We start from the raw sequence: 20,156 nt of genomic DNA on the forward strand, positions 1-20,156 counted from the left end.
GGACTTCATCTTCATTCACTTACATTTAGCCCAGACTTTTGGCAGCATATTTTTTTTTCTTGAACAGTTGAACAGAAGAGTGAATACAACCTATAAACAATACCCAGAGGGCACAAGAGAGAAGAATGCAAAGGAGCATTACAGGCACAAACTAAGAGTCTATATTAAAATATTCACAGATATGTAATAATTTAACAGCCTTAGTATTTTCTGAATATTTAAACTAATTATCTCTTGAAACTCTTGAAAACTAATTAAACCAACAGGGGGTTTAAATCTGCAAACACATGCACACACATATACATGTCTATGTAACAGTTATATTACTTTAGTCTGCAGGGCAGCGCTCTTCAAATCTGGGCCTCGATTCCAAATCCAGGCCTTGTTTTCAGTTCTCCCAGGTAGTTAGTTTAATAATTACTGATTCTGAATGGTCAGAGGCTTCACACCTGACTGACAGGTAAAGGAAGGCTGGAAAACCAGCAGTGCTCGGACCTCGAGGACCGTGATTTGAATAACCTCAACGCAAAACGTACTTCGGCGTTTGCAGCCCTTTTGTTTGCACTAATGTGGTATTAGTGTTAACAGCAGAGAATCTAGCACTTGAAACCGTACAGCTGGAGTTTTCAAACGCAGTATGTATTTTATAATATGTTGGATAAATAAACATAGTTTATTGGTGATTTTATGTTCGTTAAAGTTTACGCTTTTAAATAACTGTATAAAGTAATGTTATTTTTATACAAAACATTTTAAAAACCTGCGTCACGGAGGCGGTTCCAGTTTATGCGGCCGGCTGAAAGGTGCTGTATGATCGGGCTTGTCCTCTTGCTCTCGCGAGGTTTTTGAACCATGTGACATGGTGACGCGTGGTGACGTTTTGCATCGCCGTCTGAAGTCGGACAAAATTTTTTTACCACGGTGCATTGCGTCGGGACCAGAATGCATCGCTTTAAGCCAGCGCTGTAAGTGGCTGCAGGAAGTGTAACGTAGCTTTTATCTCACTAAATAGTACAGGCTTTTGTCTCGTTTTTATTCGTTGACGAAATTGTCAGTACTCTTCGTCATAGTCTTATGTCTCGCGAAATCATTTTTATTTAATTATCGTCTCGTTTTAGTGTGAAAAGGACTTTGAAAAAAAATAATTATAGGTCTTGTACACACAGGCACAGACACACAGTCTCTAACACACACACACAAAGTCTCACAGACAAACACAGTCTCACACAGTTTCGCAGACAAACACAACAGACACACAGTCTCACAAACATACACACAGTAACAGTCTCACACATACACACACTGTATTTTTCTCTCTTTCATACACACACACACTTTTTATTTTTACAAAACTGAGGTTAACTTTTTGGGGATCAAAAAAAATTCCCCAGAAAGTAAAAATTTTAAGGTTTTTATCACATTGAATCTGGTCATATCTGGTCATAAATGTCACAAAATTATGGCACAATTACAGAAAAACTATTTTTGGTGTAAATTCAGAAGCAAACAAATTTTTAAAACACTAAGTAAAATACTGCAGTTGCATGATATTAAGAGGGAAAGATTTATTGATCCAAGTAAAAATTACACAAATATATATAGTCAACAATAAAAGAAACAGATATGCACGAGTCAAAAGGCAAAGCACAATGTAAAATAAGGTGTTCCCTGTTCTCAAGGCAGTGGTGACCTGCTTCCAAAGTGACACATGGCCGGCTGTTACCACCCTCCGGATGGAACAGTGACTCTTCAGTGGTCATTAACAAATTATGCCGTTATCCCCATTTACGTCTTATTATACTCACTCATACCATGTTATACTCATTCAGTACAGGGAGCGACCAGCACCTTAATGGCGCTTGGACTCATCGAAGACTGAGCTGTCTACCTCCCATCTTTGGCTGCATCCCATCTCAGACTGAACAAGAAAAGCATCTTCAAAACACCCACGTTCCCCAGCCGGCATCAAACAGAATATTCTAGAATGCATAACAAACTTAGCAACGTGAAAATAAATACAGATTTGTACATGCTGATCACAGGGGTGATTACCTCATACGCCTTTCCCACAGCACGCTGCGAGCATTACGCCCTCATTATCACCACTCCTGGCATACTTGCCACATGTCTCAAACAGCAGAGGGCCTCGCCTATCACCTCCAGTACGATCAGCTTTCACTCCAAAACTCAGCAGTTCGTGGACCCTCACAGCCGCTCGCCCTGAGCCGCTCCAACTATGGTCCCTTCCAGAGAACTCACATTTTATTCCCATAACATGTCATTAAACACAAATGGGCACAGAGCATGAGCCAGGAAGCTGTGCTGTTCTGCATGAGCGAGGAAGCTGTACTGTTCTGCATTAACCTTGAAGCTGTGCTCTTCTGTGTGAGCCAGGAAGCTGTGCTCTTCTGCGTGAGCCAGGAAGCAGTGCTGCTGTGTGTGAGACAGGAAGGTGTGCTGTGCTGCGTGAGGCAGGAAGCTGTGCTGTTCTGCATGAGCGAGGAAGCTGTACTGTTCTGCATGAACCTTGAAGCTGTGCTCTTCTGCGTGAGCCAGGAAGCTGTGCTGCTGTGTGTGAGACAGGAAGGTGTGCTGTGCTGCGTGAGGCAGGAAGCTGTGCTGTTGTGTGTAATTCAGGAAGCTGTGCTGTTGTGTGTAATCCAGGAAGCTGCGCTGTTGTGCATGAGCCAGGAAGCTGTGCTCTTCTGCATGAGCCAGGAAGCTGTGCTCTTCTGCATGAGCCAGGAAGCTGTGCCATGCTGCGTGAGGCAGGAAGCTGTGTGCTTCTGCGCAACCCAGGAAGCTGTGCTCTTTCGCATGAGCCAGGAATCTGTGCTTTTCTGCCTGAGACGGGAAGCTGTGCTGCTCTGTGAGCCAGGAAGCTGTGCTCTTTTGCATGAGCCAGGAATCTGAACTCTTCTGCCTGAAACGTGAAGCTGTGCTTTTCTGTGTGACCCAGGAAACTGTGCTCTTGTGCTGGTATCGTGATTCTGCTCTAGTGTTTCCTTTCCACACTTCAGGGGTTCGTTGTGAAATTCCCAGTGATCATATTCTCCAGAAAGATCCCAGCTCTGAATCCCGGCTCACACGGCTTGCCGGAAAAGCAGAACCACTCCCAGGAGAGACATGTACGCTTGTCCAAAAATGCTTATAAAACATTAAGATAAAGGCACATCGATTACTTGTGGGTAGTACTTAAAAACTGCTCCAAAATGTAAACACTGAGCACATCAGTTGTGCTCTGGGCCGCTCAGTTTGTCCCTCATGAGTTGCCGTAGATGATCTTGGGACAGGCCTCGGGAGCGATGCAGTGCGACTCATGCTCCAAGAGCCCGGCTGGACACTGGCACCCTGGCACACATGGCTTGAAGCAGTGCGACTCGATAACCCCCAGGGGCACGTCCTTATTGAAGCAGGTCTTCGGGCAGGGGGGGCCACACTCGTCAAAGACAAAGCCACGGTCCAGAGGGCAGCCCACCGCTGGGGAAGACATGGGACAGGCTCACGACTCAATCGATCAAAATTACCAGCCAATCAGGTGACCTCACTGAATATGTTTAACGGCCTTAAATCATAATGTCCCTGACTCCAAGCCTGTCAATGGCTCTGCTTCTAACTGGGCCCAATTCCAGATTTCCAGACTCTCCGTGACCCTGACCAGGATAAGAGGTTTCAGAGAATGGATGGATGGATGGATGTATTATGATGAACGATCTCAGTGTGTAACCCATGCATGATACAGTTGAAGATGACAATAATGGATTCTTGACTTTGAAAGACAGAACACTAGGTGACCTGACCAAGCAGAGCCTGGTCCCTCCTCCCCCCCCCCATATGTAACAGGAGAGGAGAGCGTTGAGCCTACCACACAGTGTGGGGGACCTCCAACGCAGGAGCACGCCAGCTTGCCGGCATTCAGCAGCATACGCCCCCAATACGTCACACAGGCACTCCTCCACATTGGACCCACAGGCGCACAGGTCGTACACGCAGGCGGCATAGAACATCTCAGGCGGCACCACCCGGTGGCACAGCTCAAACTCAGCTGACTTGAGTACACCACAGCGTGCGTTGGCCACCTTGCGTGCTGCATAGCCGGCCTCCTTGCAAGGGTCCGTGTCCTGCCCATCATGGCAGTGAGTCACTGTGCCATTACTGCTATGGACCTGTCAGGTGGGAAGTCCATTAACATCAGAGGAAATGTTTACAGGTCCTGAGGCATTAGATGCATTTCAGTGTTAATAATGTCCCAGGTAATCAAACACATTCCTGCCCTTTCCACCTCAGACTTCTCCACAATCCCCGGAGCATCCTGGGGTCTCCCAACCTTTCTACCACAGACTTCCCCACAATCCCCGGAGCATCCTGGGGTCTCCCAACCTTTCTACCACAGACTTCTCCACAATCCCCGGAGCATCCTGGGGTCTCCCAACCTTTCTACCACAGACTGCTCCAGGATTCCCGGAGCATCCCAGGGTTTCCTGCCTGTTCCTCTTGAGAACCCCCCCTTCCCCCTCACCTTCCAGCTGTTCCCGAATACTGCCTCGCTTGCTGCCATTTGCCCACTCCGGAGCCGCATGTCATCCTGGGGGTAGTTGTTGAAGTTGCCGCACAGGCCGCACACGTTGCTCTTGTATGTTCCCGGGACACTGACCTCTATGTGCCCTCTACTGTTCCACAACACCTGAGAGAGAGAACCCCCCTCCCCAGGATAAGGGAAACTGAAGAAGAAAATGAGGAGAGACTGTCCACATCCTGATAACAGGGGGTCTGCGAAACGACAAGGGCACCTTCATTCCAATGTTAGTGTTCAGCAAGATGGTACTGGTCTTGCGTTCCACGTAGACATAAGGCTCCCTGAGGAATGGCAAGGTCACAGTCTGATCATCGACCTGTGGAAAATAAAGGCCTCGGATGGATTCATTTCTGGCATACAGCAGCTGGAAGTACAGCACTGGGAGAAAATGAGGCTTCGGGGTCAGCAAGGGCATTACCATGACAACCCAGTCCTGCAGAAGCTGGACCACGATATCAGCGATGAAGACTGTGACTTCTTTAGTCCAGGACACTCCCGTGCGGCCCCGGTCCTCATTGGTGACGTGAATGCTGTGGACCCCCAAAGGGGATTAAGATCTGCTCTCTACTCTGATCTGAAGTGGCAGTTACATAACAAGACATGCCCAGAATTCACTGCAGGAGAACCTGCAGTTAAGGAGGAAACCCCTGTCTTCCTCTCCTCTGGAGGGCAATTACACAGCCCTCATGAAACCACTAAATCCAAAATGTACACACAGGAAGGATCGGACTCGAACCCGGGGCAGCTTAGGAATACTGCAGAAAACTTCTCACAGGAAACAGCTTTCACATGCTGAGAAGGAAGTCCATCCATATTTTCACAGTTTGCCTATGAGGATGGAGGTACAGGGTGGAGATATATGATGTAGGCATAGGATGGGGGTACAAAATGAAGGTAGAAGATGGAGATACAGAAAGAAAGCAGAATTTGGAGGTAGAGGATGGAAGCCGAGGGTGAGATACAGGATGAAAATTCAAGATGAAGATACAGGATGGAGGTAGAGGATGGAGAGAGAGGATGGAGATACAGAATTAAGATACCTCCTCACCTGAAGTCTCCTCCCTCACAGTCCTCTGCCAGCACATAGGTGCATGCCCCCTGGAAGTTGACCATCTTCCCATCAAAAGTGCGGTAGTGGGGATCCCCAAACGCTACGCAGGTTGCTGGCCTTGGTATGCAGTGTGGGCAGCACATTCCGGGGATGAGAGCCGGGGTTTCATCCTGGTGTGCAGGGAGGGGAAGCAGGAGGAAGAGGAGGCTGATGAGGAGACAAGTCTATGCAAAAGCGACTCCTTCCTGTGGCTGTTTGCCCACAATGCCCAGGGCCACATTCAGGCTGCGAAGGGTTACAGTCCTGATGCCAGTGTTTACAGGAATGGTGCTGTGTGGGGTATCGTAGACAGCGGGAAACGCACTGCGGCACAGGGTGTAGGAGGGCAGCGCTCCGTCCGGCAGTGCACCTCCCCTGACACGCAGGTGCAGCTTGTGCACTCGTCCACCTGCCAGTGTTCGTTGGACAGGAAGATGACGCCCTGGTAGGTGCAGGAGACTTTGGGGTCTGACACAGACAGACACAGAAAGGCACAGACAGACAGGCACAGACACACACAGAAAAGCACAGACAGACAGACAAGCACAAAGCACAAACATACAACAAATACACAGACACATTGACAGTCACAGACGTGAACACAGATAGATATAAAATCAGTTATAAAATCTTTCACAATCTCACACCTGAGCTTCTACAAATGCTCGATTCTCGTGTTTTGGGAATTTACGGGCAGCCGTGCCCATACCTTGGCATTCATAGCAGCACATCACCCCAGGGGGCTCACGGCTGCTTGGGGACCGTGTTACGCAGGGTCACCACACTCCGGCGGCTGCTTGGGGACCGTGTTACACAGGGTCACCACACTCTGGCGGCCGTGCACATACCTTGGCATTCATAGCAGCACATCACCCCAGGGGGCTCGTGGCTGCTTGGGGACGTGTTACGCAGGGTCACCACACTCCGGCGGCCGTGTCCGTACCTTGGCATTCATAGCAGCACTTGCCAGCAGTCTTCACCTTGACAAATCCATCCTGGCAGATGGCGGGGGCACATTCCTCGATGCTGCACTCAATGTATCCCAGCTGCAGGGGCCAGGAGGTGGGAATGTGATGATTAAGCAGCCAGATAGTCACTGGTACATGGTGGAGTGGGTCACATGACAGTTGGTGGGGGGTCTTGACTGCCACTCACGTTACAGGCACATGTGACACACTCGTCCGCGCTGTCTGTCCATCTCACTCCACTTTCAACACGCCGATTCTCACTCTCGATGACACACTCTGCAAGACACGGATCCATCACTTGCAAAGATCCAGGGGGTGGGCACCCGTCTGGCTTGAACCATTCATGTCTGTCTCTCTCAGGCAACCTCTAGAATGTTCTCTCTGTGCCCGGCCTGTATATGGACGTGCTCCGTACCCTGGCAGACAGGGCAGCAGGCATCGTGAGGGGTGAACTGCTCCGCGGGGGGGCAGCTAAGGGGCAGGCAGCCCCGGTGGGTGCAGGTCCAGGTCAGGTCCTTCCAGGGGGAGACAGGAGTCAGCCAGGCTATTCACAGACAGCAAAGCCCGCCTGGTAAGAGGCAGCCAGATTGGACTCATTGGGGTCAGCAGCGCTTTCTGATAAGTGACCAACCAGGACCGGGCTGGGAGCCCTTTGGGTCCATAGAAGAGCATCAGAAGATCCTGCTCGACAAGATGATGGCACACCTATAGGGGGTGCATTGGGTGGGTGTGGGCAGGGTCCCTTACCTTACAATGGCAGCTGTAGCAAGGGTCATCGGTGGCATGGATCTCACTGCCCCCAAGGCTGATGGTGCAGTTACTCAGGGGCTCTGACAGAGGGAACAGTTACTCAGGGGCTCTGACAGAGGGCACAGTTACTCAGTCGCTCTGACAGAGGGCACAGTTACTAAGGGGCTCTGACAGTTGGCGCAGTTACTCAGGGGCTCTGACAGAGGGAACAGTTACTCAGTCGCTCTGACAGATGACACAGTTACTCGGGAGCTATGACAGAGGACACAGTTACTCGGGGCCCCTGACAGAGGGCACAGTTACTCAGTTGCTCTGACAGATTGCACTGTTACTCAGGGGCTCTGACAGATGGCACAGTTACTAGGGGGCTCTGAAAGAGGGTGTAATTACTCAGGGGATGTAATAGAGGGCGTAGTTACTCAGGGTCTCTGATAGAGGGCGAAAGGCCAGAGGACGGTATGCAACAGAACAAGCTCAGTACTAACGGGCGCAGACAGGACAGCAGAGATCTGGGCCGGAGAACAGGATGTTGCTCTTGGGACAGTCCACCAGGCTGGGACAGAGCTTTCTGTAACAGTGCAGGTGCTGCATACCATCGGGCAGGACCTGCACACAGAGACACAGTCTTTGAATTCAGTTCATTTTTATCCTGACCAATGGACATTCTCACACATAGGACCTGCCTGATTGATGTTCTTTTCATCCATAAACACAAAGACATGATTCTTTAGGAGCAGGACAGCCAGAGCTGGAAGAACTTTAGTAAACTGTCATATCATCAGGTCTCTGCGCCTCCTCAGGTCATCCTCTGAACTCTAAACCTCTCAAACATGCTCTACTCCCATTCAATAGCTGCCATAAGCCCTAGAAGGACAGACAGGAGGGCCAGAGGAGGCTCCAAATCTCCATCGACTGTGGAAAGAGGGACCATCTTGAAGCACAAGCCTTTGTCCCATAGGAGTTCAGAGGGTCTGAAGCTCCCCAACATAAATGATGATGCCCTGAACCCCCAGCTCCCTGGGCGCCACTATGGGTGGCTGCCCTTCGCAGACAACTTACTGTACAAGCTGAGAGAGGTGTAAAGATAATTTCCCCACGAGGATCAATAAAGTATCTATTATTATTATTATTATTATTATTATAATTATAATTATTATTATTATTATTATTATTATTATTATTATTATTATTATTATTACCTCCAACCTCCCTCAACCTCAGATAAAAGGATCCACATCAAAGTAAGAGATGATTTGAAATGGCTTTCAGGTCAGAGCACAGTAGAAGGGCAGCTAACACCCCTGGGGTCACAGGTTCAAATCTCAGCCTCGGCAGAGTGATGTCACCACTGGACCCTGGAGCAATGCCCTTCTGTCCCCTTACCACTAAAACCTGTGTGTGTGAGACCCACCTCGCAAGTACAGATCTGACAGGGGTCATCAGTCAGGTGGAAGCTCTCTCCTGGGCTGTATGTGTGGCCGTTGTAGAGACAGTCTATGGGAAGCAGATTGGGGATTAAACTTTCCCCTAATCAGAGAGGCTCTGAGCTGGCCCTCCTCTGGAAGCCTGGATATTATCACCTGTGGAAGCTGCCATGTGATTAAAATAAAGTCTGTTCTTTGAATCTCAGCGTGCCTTTTTTACTACTGTACGAATGACTCCTGCTGCCTCATGTGCACAGTGACAGTAAAGCTGGTATCTGTTTGTTTGCTTCTGTCAATGCTGAGTGTTTCAGAGGTAGGGGGCGCTGTGACACACCTGCACATAGGGGACAGCACTCCCCGGGGACAAGCACCTGCGTCACGCAGGGGGACACGCAGCGCACCTCGGAGCATGTGGTAACACCGTCCAGGCACATGCAGGACATGCAGGGAGCACTAGAGGCAAACCAGGTGCTGCCATCCGCGTGCGTCTCTCCGTTATAGACACAACCTGCAGGGGGCGACCCAACGGCAAAGCCAGCATGTAACAATGGTCATGGAGATGAAGGCCTCTTAACTGAAAGCATCTCTCATTTACTACTGTACTGAGCAAAACGAGATTCTTGAGATTTTATCTTAAACCTCTGTGACAGCTGGAGCTGTGACATTGTACCTCGACAACGCGGGCAGCAGGATCCCTCATCCATCACCTGGTGCACACAAGTCAGCTGGGGGCACGAGGGGGGTGCACACAGCACCTCGCCACCCTGGAAAACAGGCAGAACAGCTGATTCCCAGCAGTATAGCTTAGGATCCCCCTACAGGTCTTAGCACTCTGTCCCATTAATTCGGTACACAGGGGCACTGCCTGCCCTCTGCTGCCCTCTGCTGTCTGTCTTTGGCCACTTTAGACATAGGGAAAGTCAACTAGGATCCAGAAAGGCACAGACTCACACAGACAGGCACAGACTCACACAGACAGGCACAGACTCACACAGATGGGCACAGACTCACACAGATGGGCACAGACTCACGTAGACTCACACAGACAGGCACAGACTCACACAGATAGGCACAGACTCACGTAGACTCACACAGACAGGCACAGACTCACACAGACGGGCACAGACTCACGCAGACTCACACAGACAGGCACAGACTCACACAGACAGGCACAGAGGCAGCGGCTGTGAGCCCAGTCCTCACTCTAGCTTCTCAGTCGTCTAACAGGAAGGAGAGTCTTACCACACAGACACAATCCTGGCAGTCCGCCTTCGACAGCCAACGAGCTCCCTCTCTGTACTCTGCCCCCTGATGGCTGCACACTGTGGCGGGGGGAGGGGAAGCGCATTCGAATCATCAAAGACAGAAAACCCATGCCCCCCCCTCTCAACCACTAATCTGCCATTAAGTTAATCAGCGGGGAGACACCATGCATTGAAGAGAGGCACAGCACTACCCGCACTGGGCACTGCACTGCATTACCATTGTACACTGGAACCTCACCACAGAGTCAGAGAGGTCACTTCTCCAATTAGGAGACACACCTGGGCATTTGGGGCAACACTCTCCAGGCACGGTGATGGGGTGGGGGCATGATGGGGGGGGGCACACCCCAGGGATGCAGCTCACACTGCCCAGTATACAGCTGCAGCGCTGGCATGGACTGGAGGCCGGGCTGAAAGTCGCAAGGTGGGCATGGATCATGCCCTCATAGTGACAGGAGTCGCAGGATGGGCAGCAGCTAGCAGAGGGCACTGGGTGGGAGCACTGCCGTGGGCAGGGCCTCCGGAGGCACGTCACCACCTTGTTCTGAATCGGGGATGGGGAGGGCAGAGAGGGTGTTAGCAGACAGGCACAGGTCTGAACCGACAGGCACAGACAGACACAGACAGGCACATGCAGACACACACAAACGAGCACAGACAGGCACAGGCCAGAACAGACAGGCATAGAAAGAGAGGCACAGACAGACACAGGCAGACGAGTACAGACAGACACAGACTGGCATGGGCATAAATAGACAGGCACAGACAGATGGGCACAGACCTGAACAAACAGACGCATACAGATGGGCATAGGCCTGAACAAGCATACACAGGCCTGAACAGTCACACATGGACAGGCAAAGACTGGCACAGGCAGACACAAGGACAGGCACAGGCAGACACACGGATAGGCACAGGCCTGAACAAACACACATGGACAGGCAAAGACTGGCACAGGCAGACACACGGACAGGCACAGGCAGACACACGGATAGGCACAGGCCTGAACAAACACACATGGACAGGCAAAGACTGGCACAGGCAGACACACGGACAGGCACAGGCCTGAATAAACACACATGGACAGGCACAGGCAGACACACGGACAGGCACAGGCCTGAATAAACACACAGGGACAGGCATAGGCAGACACACGGACAGGCACAGGCCTGAATAAACACACATGGACAGGCACAGGCAGACACACGGACAGGCACAGGCCTGAATAAACACACAGGGACAGGCACAGGCAGACACACGGACAGGCACAGGCCTGAATAAACACACATGGACAGGCACAGGCAGACACACGGACAGACACAGGCCTGAGTTGACACAGATACAGACAGACACCGATACAGACAGACACAGACAGACAGGTAGGGATTTGTTCTGTAGGTTGCAAGGTGACCCCTGGTGGCCACACTGACCAGGCAGGTGCAGGAGGAGCAGCCGTCAGCAAGGGACTCGAAGGTGGAGCCGCTTTCATACAGCTGGCCCAGGTGGAGGCAGGAGCCCAGGCAGACCGGGCAGCACTCACCGGGCGGGGGGGCCACGTCGCGGCAGGGCACGGGGGGGCAGGACACCGGCATGCAAGAGACACCGCCGTTCTGAAGACCACAGCCACAGAACGCAAAAAATATCTTGAAACTATTACATTTTTATCAGAGGAAATGCATCTGACAGTAAATGTACTTATGAACTGACAAGATTTACATTTCAGCAGGAGAATCACAGAAACAAATGCCTACCAGACAGACACAGAGCTGACACTTGTCCTCAGGGTGTGGGAATCGTTCACCATTGGAGCAGGAGCGGCCGTGAAAACTGCAGCCCCCACACAGGGGGCAGGAGCAGGGGCCAGTTTCAGGGTGAGGGCAGCTCGCCTTGGGGCACGGTCTCCAACCGCAGGTCACCTCCCCTTTCTGGAGCACACAGACACACACACACACACACACACACACACACACACACATACACACAGACATACACACACACACACACACACACACACACACACATACACACACAGACATACACACACACACACACACACATAGACACACACACACAGACACACACACATACACACACAGACACAGACATACACACACACACACACACACACATAGACACACACACACACAGACATACACACACAGACATACACACACACACACACACACAGACACAGACATACACACACACACACACACACAGACACAGACATACACACACACACACACAGACACAGACATACACACACACACACACACACACACATAGACACACACACACACAGAGACACACACACACATCAAATCCCAACCAATCCAAGTCCGGAAGCTTCTTCTATAATGAATGCAATCGTTGCTAATAAATGTCTATATGGAAAAAGCATTACAGCCCAGAGACAGACAGGGATGCAGAGGTGGACAGGCAGAGACAGACAGGGATACAGAGGTGGACAGGCAGAGACATGAACTCACTGAGCATCTACACTCCTCACAGTCACTTTTTGGCCCAGGGAAGCTTTCACCATCCAAAAGGGTACGACCTTGGAAAAAGCATCCTGCAAAAGAGCCAACTTGCATCAAGTAGCATTAAAACGAACCCGTGAGCCTGGAGGTCCCCAGACATGACCTCAAGAGGACACAAGACACAGGCAACGGGGCCATACCGTCACAGACAGGGCAGTCACATGATGCAGGGGCAGGGTGAGGGCACAGGGCTGGCGGACACGCCCTCCTCACACACTGCACCGTCCCAGCCTGTGGGGACAAGGTTCTCAGGGGGTTAGCTGAGCGGAGCAGGCAAAGCTGATTGGTCCCTCTGTGACGCCAATCAAAACCGATCCTGGTTGTAATGCACTCACCCTGCAAACACACTCGGAGCACTGCTGCCCAGGATCTGGGAATGACTGTCCATCAGTGAACGTCACACCCCCATAGAGGCAGCCTATCAGGGAAAGACACCGGCTCAGGGTCCCCCCCCTCCAACATACTTGATGCCCGGAACAGCAAAGGGAAGCTAGTATGTCGCGGACGTACCCTCGCACGTGGGACAGCACGCCCCCTGTGGGGTCACAGGGTGGGCACAGCTGGCACTGTAACACGGTTTGGGGCTGCAGGTCACGTGACCCGCGGCGCACATGCAGCGGCTGCAAGGATCGCGTGGGTCAGGGAATTCCTGTCCGTCAAGGTACTCTGTCCCAATGTAGCTGCACCCTGGGGGGAGGGGGGAAAGGTCAAAGGAGCTACCCCCAACTCCCCAGTGACCAAACCCCCTTAGGATCCTTAGGGTTGGGGGTGGGGGGGCTCACCATCACAAGCCTGGCAGCAGTGCCCCCCCACAGGGTAGGGGCAGGCCACGGGGGGGCAGCGCCGGGACTCACAGGTCACCGTGCCCTCGCGGCACACACAGTCTCGGCATGGGTCCGAGGCATCAGGGAACACCTCGCCGTTGGTGAGCTCCGCCCCACCCAAGGAGCAGCCTGAAGGTGGGGGAGGGGGTTGAGAGAAAAAGCAAAGGGGGGGGGAGATGAATCACAGTAAAATGTTGAACTTCAGACAGTCTCCTTGGGCTGCCACGGCATTCAGATCATTGAAACATCTAAAACTTAATAAAATTTTCATAGATGGCTAATCGATAAGCAGCTCATGAATAATGTATGAAGGGAGATGCGTGTGTAAATAAAAGCAGGAAGAGGACGTGCCTTTCTGTGCTTGTTATAATGGCTGCATTGGAAATAAACCTGATACCCAGTTAAAAGTGCTGGGAGGACACAGCAGTGTGGAGCTTTGAAAGCATGCTGTGAAGACGGCCCAGCATGCACTGGGACAACCCGACATGTGCAGAGTCTTAACTGCACAGTGTATAAACAGGTGATTTATCTCCCGCGACGCCCAATGGGGGCTCTGTACCATCGCATGTGGGACAGCAGTCCTGTAGGATAGGATGGCTGCAGTGGGCGGGGCTGCAGAGCTTGTGACGGCAGCTGATGTAGCCATTGGTGCAGATACAGATGCGGCATGCGTCAGCCGGGTCGTAGAAGCGCTCACCGTGCAGGTGGGGGCGCCCTGAGAGCTGGCAGGGGGGTGGCAGCTCTGAGGGCATGAAAAAGAACACACACAGTCACTCACAGACACGGTGACTCACAGATACGGTGAGTAACACACGGTCAACTCACACACAGACAGTCACAGACAAGGTCATTCACAGACACAGTCAGTAACACACAGTTACATCACATATGGATAGTCAAAGACATGGTCAGACTCACACTGTCACTCACACCTGGTCACTCACACACGGTCAGTAACACACACAGATGAGTACAGACACATATGGTCAATATAACACATGGTCAATAAAACACATTCACTACCACACACACGGTCAGTTAAGACACACAGCCACTATCATAAACAGCCACTAACACACACGGGAACTCACATACACTTCCACTATCACACACCGTTGGTCACACACTGACACACACAGTAAGTCACAACTACACACACGGTCAGTATCGCACACAGACTGGCACATAACAGAGAGCTCGTAATGACAGTGACACCCCTTTTGTGTGTGTCTGTCTGTATGTCTCAACACTTTAACTTCATGCTGCAAACAAACAAAACTCCCTGATGTCTGCAGTTCCACACCTGGACACTTGGGGCAGCACTCTCCAGGGGTCATGTAGGGATTGCTGCACTGCTGTGGGGCGCACCTCTTCATCAAGCACTGCACATTACCGTTCTGCAGAAACACAACCTGGTCTGTGTCCAAGGTACGGATTACCACTAATGGTCCCGTTGGCCATTTCAGTGACAATCAGCATTAACATTATCACCCATCTGTGAAATTCAGGAGTAAACTGCTGTTTCACTGATACAGAGATTCCCATACACAACCAGATCTCTTTTACTACAGTATATGGTGCTGTATATACCAAGTGTTTATACCATACCATGTATACCATCTGTACTAGGGGAACTGAGTTACAAATCTGGCCAACCAAAGGGAGGGTCCATCACAGTCTAAATTACATTGTGTTTTGGTCAGGAGTCCATCATCTCAGCACTTTGTTTTTTACGTTAGCACTTTTTACATTTTTGGATAAGATGCCTGTCTGTTTACCTCTCTGTATGTCTGTCTGCCTGCTTATCTCTTTGCCTATCTGTCTGTTTCCCTGCCAGCCTGTCTTTTTGCCTGTCTGTTTACCTCTCTGTATGTCTGCCTGTTTATCTCTTTGCCTATCTGTCTGTTTCCCTGCCAGCCTGTCTTTTTGCCTGTCTGTTTACCTCTCTGTATGTCTGTCTGCCTGCTTATCTCTTTGCCTATCTGTCTGTTTCCCTGCCAGCCTGTCTTTTTGCCTGTCTGTTTACCTCTCTGTATGTCTGTCTGTCTGCTTATCTCTTTGCCTATCTGTCTGTTTCCCTGCCAGCCTGTCTTTTTGCCTGTCTGTTTACCTCTCTGTATGTCTGTCTGCCTGTTTATCTCTTTGCCTATCTGTCTGTTTCCCTGCCAGCCTGTCTTTTTGCTTGTCTGTGATTCTCTCTGAATGATTACTCACGAGACAGTGGCAGGAGCGGCAGTGGTCCGTAGGGTGAGCAAACTCCATTCCATTTGGGTATTCCTTTCCCGCATAGCTGCAACCTGAAAGTCAGAGATGCCATTATTCTGGGCCTGGAGTTGCATTACAACTGTGTTATCGCAAGGTCTGTGTCAGAAAAGGTCTGTGCCTCAGAAAACAGAGAAGCCAGAGGCAGAATGGAACATGATTCAGTTTCAAGTAATGATTCGTGGGTCAGATCTGTGATGTCAGATCAGACACAGTACATGCGTGTGCAGGAGCGTGGGCCGCGCCTTTACCATTACAGTTGTTCTGGCAGCATGTTCCAGGCAGCGGGGAGCTGCAGCCCGGCCGTGGGCAGGGGGTGTCCACGCAGTCCAGGCGCCCCCCATGACACACGCACTCCTGACATGGGTTCACAGGACTGGGGAACCGCTCTCCATCCATAAACATGTGGTTCTCAAAGGCACAGCCTACCACATGCACACAAACAAAACGAGTGTGACAGCGCGGCTTTAACAGAGCTAACAGCTCCCAGAACCATTTCAGAAGAGAACAAGCGGCACAGTAAGATAGGAAGAAAAAGCCAGGGAAACATTTTCTGTTATGCCGTCCCTGCAATATCTTCATCAGGAGTTAAACTCCCCAAAGACAAACCCACCCCCCACACGCTCTAAAGGACACACTGTACACGTACATGATATAAAAAATGAAAAATATCACATAAAATCTGATAAATATTGTCTCACAGGGAAACAAACCCCACATCATGGAATTAAATCCCTGTTGGGTCTGAGTGAGGTACGCCCCTGTTTGACCGTAACTCAGGGGTAATTACTGCTTTCTCTCAGCCAGGTGATTCAGGATGGTTTGTAACCACAGTGCTGTGCTACAAGAGCTTATTAACAGGCCATTTACTTTTATACTTATCTACCTGCCTTAAAGACAGAAACACACAAACCTTAGAATTCAAACTGTTCTGCTACACATCTGACAGAATTACAGATTCACTTTCTCTGCTCACAGTTAACAGAAAATGGATGAAGGTTTGCTGTGTGGGACACTGCGGAGCTTCATTCACAGCACTGAGCCAGTTCTCTGAAGCAGTGCAGGTCAGCCTGGTTTAAGTTAATGATGGGCGGTTTTGCACAGGGGGTACAGAGAGGGTACCTGGGCACCGGGGGCAGCACTGCCCTGGAGGAGTCAGAGGGCTGGGGCAGGACACACGTGGGCACTGGACCGTCACGCACTGCACTGTACCATCCTGAGGGAGGAGGGGGGGGAGGGGGGTGCATATCGACATCTTCATCTTCAGAGAACCCTTCAGTGGCCACTTTCATATTCAACCACAAGAGGGAGCACTTTACTTCAGCTTGAGATATTGATCATGAAAATTTTCAGCACACTGTTTAGCATTTGTTCAACCAAAAGATTTGTTCTAAATCCTTCATTGTTGAATATTTAAATACTCAAGTGTATAAAATTGAATAATAAATTAGCTATTTTAAATATTAATTACAAGCAATATGATTAATTTATCCTTTGATGACTGCTCCAATGCTTGCTGTTTATTTGTTCAGAGTTCACTCAGCTCTGTTTTCGTGAGCTCTGCTAACACTCCCCAGCCAAACAGAATCACACTCCTCCTTGCTCACACAGTCGGTACATTCAGATGTTGAAATTCATGGTCTGTGAAATTCATTCATAATAAAATGTTAAGTTAAGAGAGAGTGGTCGATGTACCAATAGATACTTTTTGGTGTGTTAAGCATAATGTAAACTACTGATTTGCCTTACTCAATAAAGGCAGGTTCTATTGGCAGATAAGATCTATTTGGCAATTTTTCAAACAAAAATACAGAAATGAACACTTGCCATATGGCTATTAAAGTTCATTGTATGGTACTGTATTTGAGCTCTCTTCAGTTAAATATCAGTTTCAATTTATTCAAACTACTTTTTAAACTCTTCCGTCATCATTTTGTTTCAACAAGTAATATTTCATTTTGTATGGAAAGAAATGAACATTTTCATCCATATTCCACAGACATTTCAAGTGGAGCAGGGATGGGGTTAGTCGGAAATTATTTGAATAACGAATGTTAACTAGTAATTCCGCCTCGTATGCCCATCCCTAACACGCACACCAAGGGGGGGCTCCTGAGGATATTATTCTTTTTGAGAGGTGGTTCATTTTAAGTTTAATGTTAATGTTAGGGACGCACAGAATATTGATTAACGTATCGGTATTGGCTGACATTCATTAAAAATGAAGGTATTGGCATCTGTCCCATGTGTCAATCTTGGCCAATATTGCCAGCCAATATTTAGACTTTAATCAATACTCAGAGTTAGTTATTCTTTTTAGTATATATTTTATGTCATTTGATATTATACTCAACTAAATTAAATTTGCATATATACTCTTCGGGACATCAATACAACAATGGGCAGAAAAGCAAAATGCAAAAAGAATTACTCAGCAAACAAAGTGAATGAAGAATCACTCAGAAGTGAATGAAAAATCACTCTATGAACAGAGAATGAAGAATCACTCAGTAAACAAAGTGAATGAAAAATCACTCTATGAACAGAGAATGAAGAATCACTCAGTAAACAAAGTGAATGAAAAATCACTCTATGAACAGAGAATGAAGAATCACTCAGTAAACAAAGTGAATGAAAAATCACTCTATGAACAGAGAATGAAGAATCACTCAGTAAACAAAGTGAATGAAAAATCATTCTATGAACAGAGAATGAAGAATCACTCAGTAAACAAAGTGAATGAAAAATCACTCTGTGAACAAACTGAACTTATTACAACTGTGACCAAGATCATTCCCTTCACTTAAACATTCACCAATGACACCTCTATTAAAGACACTCCCTTTAAATTTAAATACTGACTAGTGATAAAGGAAATGTAGAGGCCACTCCCCTGCCCCGCCCACCTCTCACAGCCCCGAACACCACTCCCCGGCCCCACCCATCATTCCCCGGCCTGCCCGTCACTCCCCAGCCCTGCCCATCACTCTCCTGCCCCACCCCTCGCTCCCCGGCTGCTTGCATCATTCCCCGGCCCCACCCATCATTCCTCGGCCTGCCCGTCACTCCCCAGCCCCACCCATCATTTCCCGGCCCCACCCATCATTCCTCGGCCTGCCCGTCACTCCCCAGCCCCACCCATCATTCCTCGGCCTGCCTGTCACTCCCCAGCCCCACCCATCATTCCTCGGGCTGCCTGTCACTCCCCAGCCCCACCCATCATTCCTCGGCCTGCCCGTCACTCCCCAGCCCCGCCCATCACTCTCCTGCCCCACCCCTCGCTCCCCGGCTGCTTGCATCAGTCCTTCGGCCCCGCCCATCATTCACCTGACATGTACACCGCTGACAGATGTCGTCGGGATCAGTGAACTCCTGTCCACTGTCATAGAGTCGCTGGTTGTATGTGCAGTGGTCACACGTAGCACAGCAGCTGCCTGCGGGAGACCGAGGTCGTTACACGTCTTGACCCCCCACCCCCCCCAAACAGGTTGCACTCACCATTGAGTCGGCTGGGATGCAGGCAGGATGCTGGGGGGCACGCTGACACCCGACACATGGGCTCCCCATCGATACATGTACAGCTGTTGCAGGGCTGCCCGTCCGGCTGCCACTGTGTGCCCTCCTCAAACTCCATCCCGTCCACCACACACACTGCAAAGACAGAGGCAGGGCTGAAGCCGCACTGGATGATCATTATCTCCATGACTTAATGATGCAGCTGGAGCAGTCATCAGCTCCAAGCCCCGGTTCCTCTCAGCCGGGATGACACTGGTACCGTACACTCAGCCACAACCAAGAGCCCGACCTGGCAAACCGATTGCAGCTTTCTGAAACTCCAGGAGCAGAAACCACCCACAGGAAATAGACTGTGAGGAGACAGGCTATGCGAGTGCCAGGAGTGGCTAAGCAGCTGCAAGCGCGGCTGGATCCAGTGCAGGCCATCAGTGTTTGAGTTCACAAGCAAACAGAACAAGGAAACAAGCTGACAAACAAGGCTGGCGTACTGGCTTGTAAATCTGAGACATTTAACACAAGCTGAAACTGACAGTTTGGGCAGTCAAATGAGTCAAAATCTCAGATGGTCAGAACAATTAGTGCAGAGCTAAGAGACAAAGTCATCATAAACAGCCACATAAGCAGATTAAGAGTGATAGAATGCATGGAGTTTCCAGGAAAGTGTATCAAACCAACAAGAGTTACAAAGATCCAAAGCAGTTGGGAGGTTTCTCTACAGACTGCCACACAGCCGAGAGAGTTCTCTACACAATGAAACACAGCCAATGTTTCCCTACAGACTGAAACACAGCCAAAAGGTTTCTCTACAGATGGCTGCACAGCCAAAAGGTTTCTCTACAAATGGCCATACAGCCAAGAGGCTCTACAGACTGAAACACAGCTAAGGTTTCTCTACAGACTGAAACACAGCTAAGGTTTCTCTACAGACTGAAACACAGCCA

At 49.9% G+C, this 20,156-nt stretch overlaps 1 protein-coding gene across 1 annotated transcript in view; it reads right to left on the minus strand.

Moving 5' to 3' along the window:
* Window positions 1-1,550: 1,550 nt before the first annotated feature.
* LOC111836002 (kielin cysteine rich BMP regulator) overlaps window positions 1,551-20,156 on the minus strand; it is a 33,038-nt gene continuing 14,432 nt past the window's right edge. Inside the window, exons 22-52 of the mRNA XM_072709880.1 lie at window positions 19,198-19,350; window positions 19,027-19,133; window positions 16,822-16,915; window positions 15,951-16,124; window positions 15,652-15,734; window positions 14,741-14,834; window positions 13,997-14,179; window positions 13,396-13,566; window positions 13,124-13,300; window positions 12,949-13,031; window positions 12,754-12,844; window positions 12,563-12,645; window positions 11,825-11,998; window positions 11,504-11,683; window positions 10,353-10,617; window positions 10,051-10,130; window positions 9,479-9,572; window positions 9,143-9,316; window positions 8,796-8,878; window positions 7,870-7,990; window positions 7,382-7,464; window positions 7,050-7,149; window positions 6,822-6,910; window positions 6,610-6,712; window positions 5,992-6,134; window positions 5,625-5,797; window positions 4,995-5,106; window positions 4,791-4,892; window positions 4,520-4,684; window positions 3,866-4,166; window positions 1,551-3,480 (exon numbers count right to left, since the gene is read on the minus strand). Of these exons, the coding sequence (XP_072565981.1) occupies window positions 3,263-3,480; window positions 3,866-4,166; window positions 4,520-4,684; window positions 4,791-4,892; window positions 4,995-5,106; window positions 5,625-5,797; window positions 5,992-6,134; window positions 6,610-6,712; window positions 6,822-6,910; window positions 7,050-7,149; window positions 7,382-7,464; window positions 7,870-7,990; window positions 8,796-8,878; window positions 9,143-9,316; window positions 9,479-9,572; window positions 10,051-10,130; window positions 10,353-10,617; window positions 11,504-11,683; window positions 11,825-11,998; window positions 12,563-12,645; window positions 12,754-12,844; window positions 12,949-13,031; window positions 13,124-13,300; window positions 13,396-13,566; window positions 13,997-14,179; window positions 14,741-14,834; window positions 15,652-15,734; window positions 15,951-16,124; window positions 16,822-16,915; window positions 19,027-19,133; window positions 19,198-19,350 (4,253 nt within the window). The 3' untranslated portion in view covers window positions 1,551-3,262. The remainder of the gene's footprint in view (window positions 3,481-3,865; window positions 4,167-4,519; window positions 4,685-4,790; window positions 4,893-4,994; window positions 5,107-5,624; window positions 5,798-5,991; window positions 6,135-6,609; window positions 6,713-6,821; window positions 6,911-7,049; window positions 7,150-7,381; window positions 7,465-7,869; window positions 7,991-8,795; window positions 8,879-9,142; window positions 9,317-9,478; window positions 9,573-10,050; window positions 10,131-10,352; window positions 10,618-11,503; window positions 11,684-11,824; window positions 11,999-12,562; window positions 12,646-12,753; window positions 12,845-12,948; window positions 13,032-13,123; window positions 13,301-13,395; window positions 13,567-13,996; window positions 14,180-14,740; window positions 14,835-15,651; window positions 15,735-15,950; window positions 16,125-16,821; window positions 16,916-19,026; window positions 19,134-19,197; window positions 19,351-20,156) is intronic.

This window comes from Paramormyrops kingsleyae, chromosome 3 (assembly GCF_048594095.1).
Source record: "Paramormyrops kingsleyae isolate MSU_618 chromosome 3, PKINGS_0.4, whole genome shotgun sequence".
Classification (NCBI taxonomy): domain Eukaryota; kingdom Metazoa; phylum Chordata; class Actinopteri; order Osteoglossiformes; family Mormyridae; genus Paramormyrops; species Paramormyrops kingsleyae.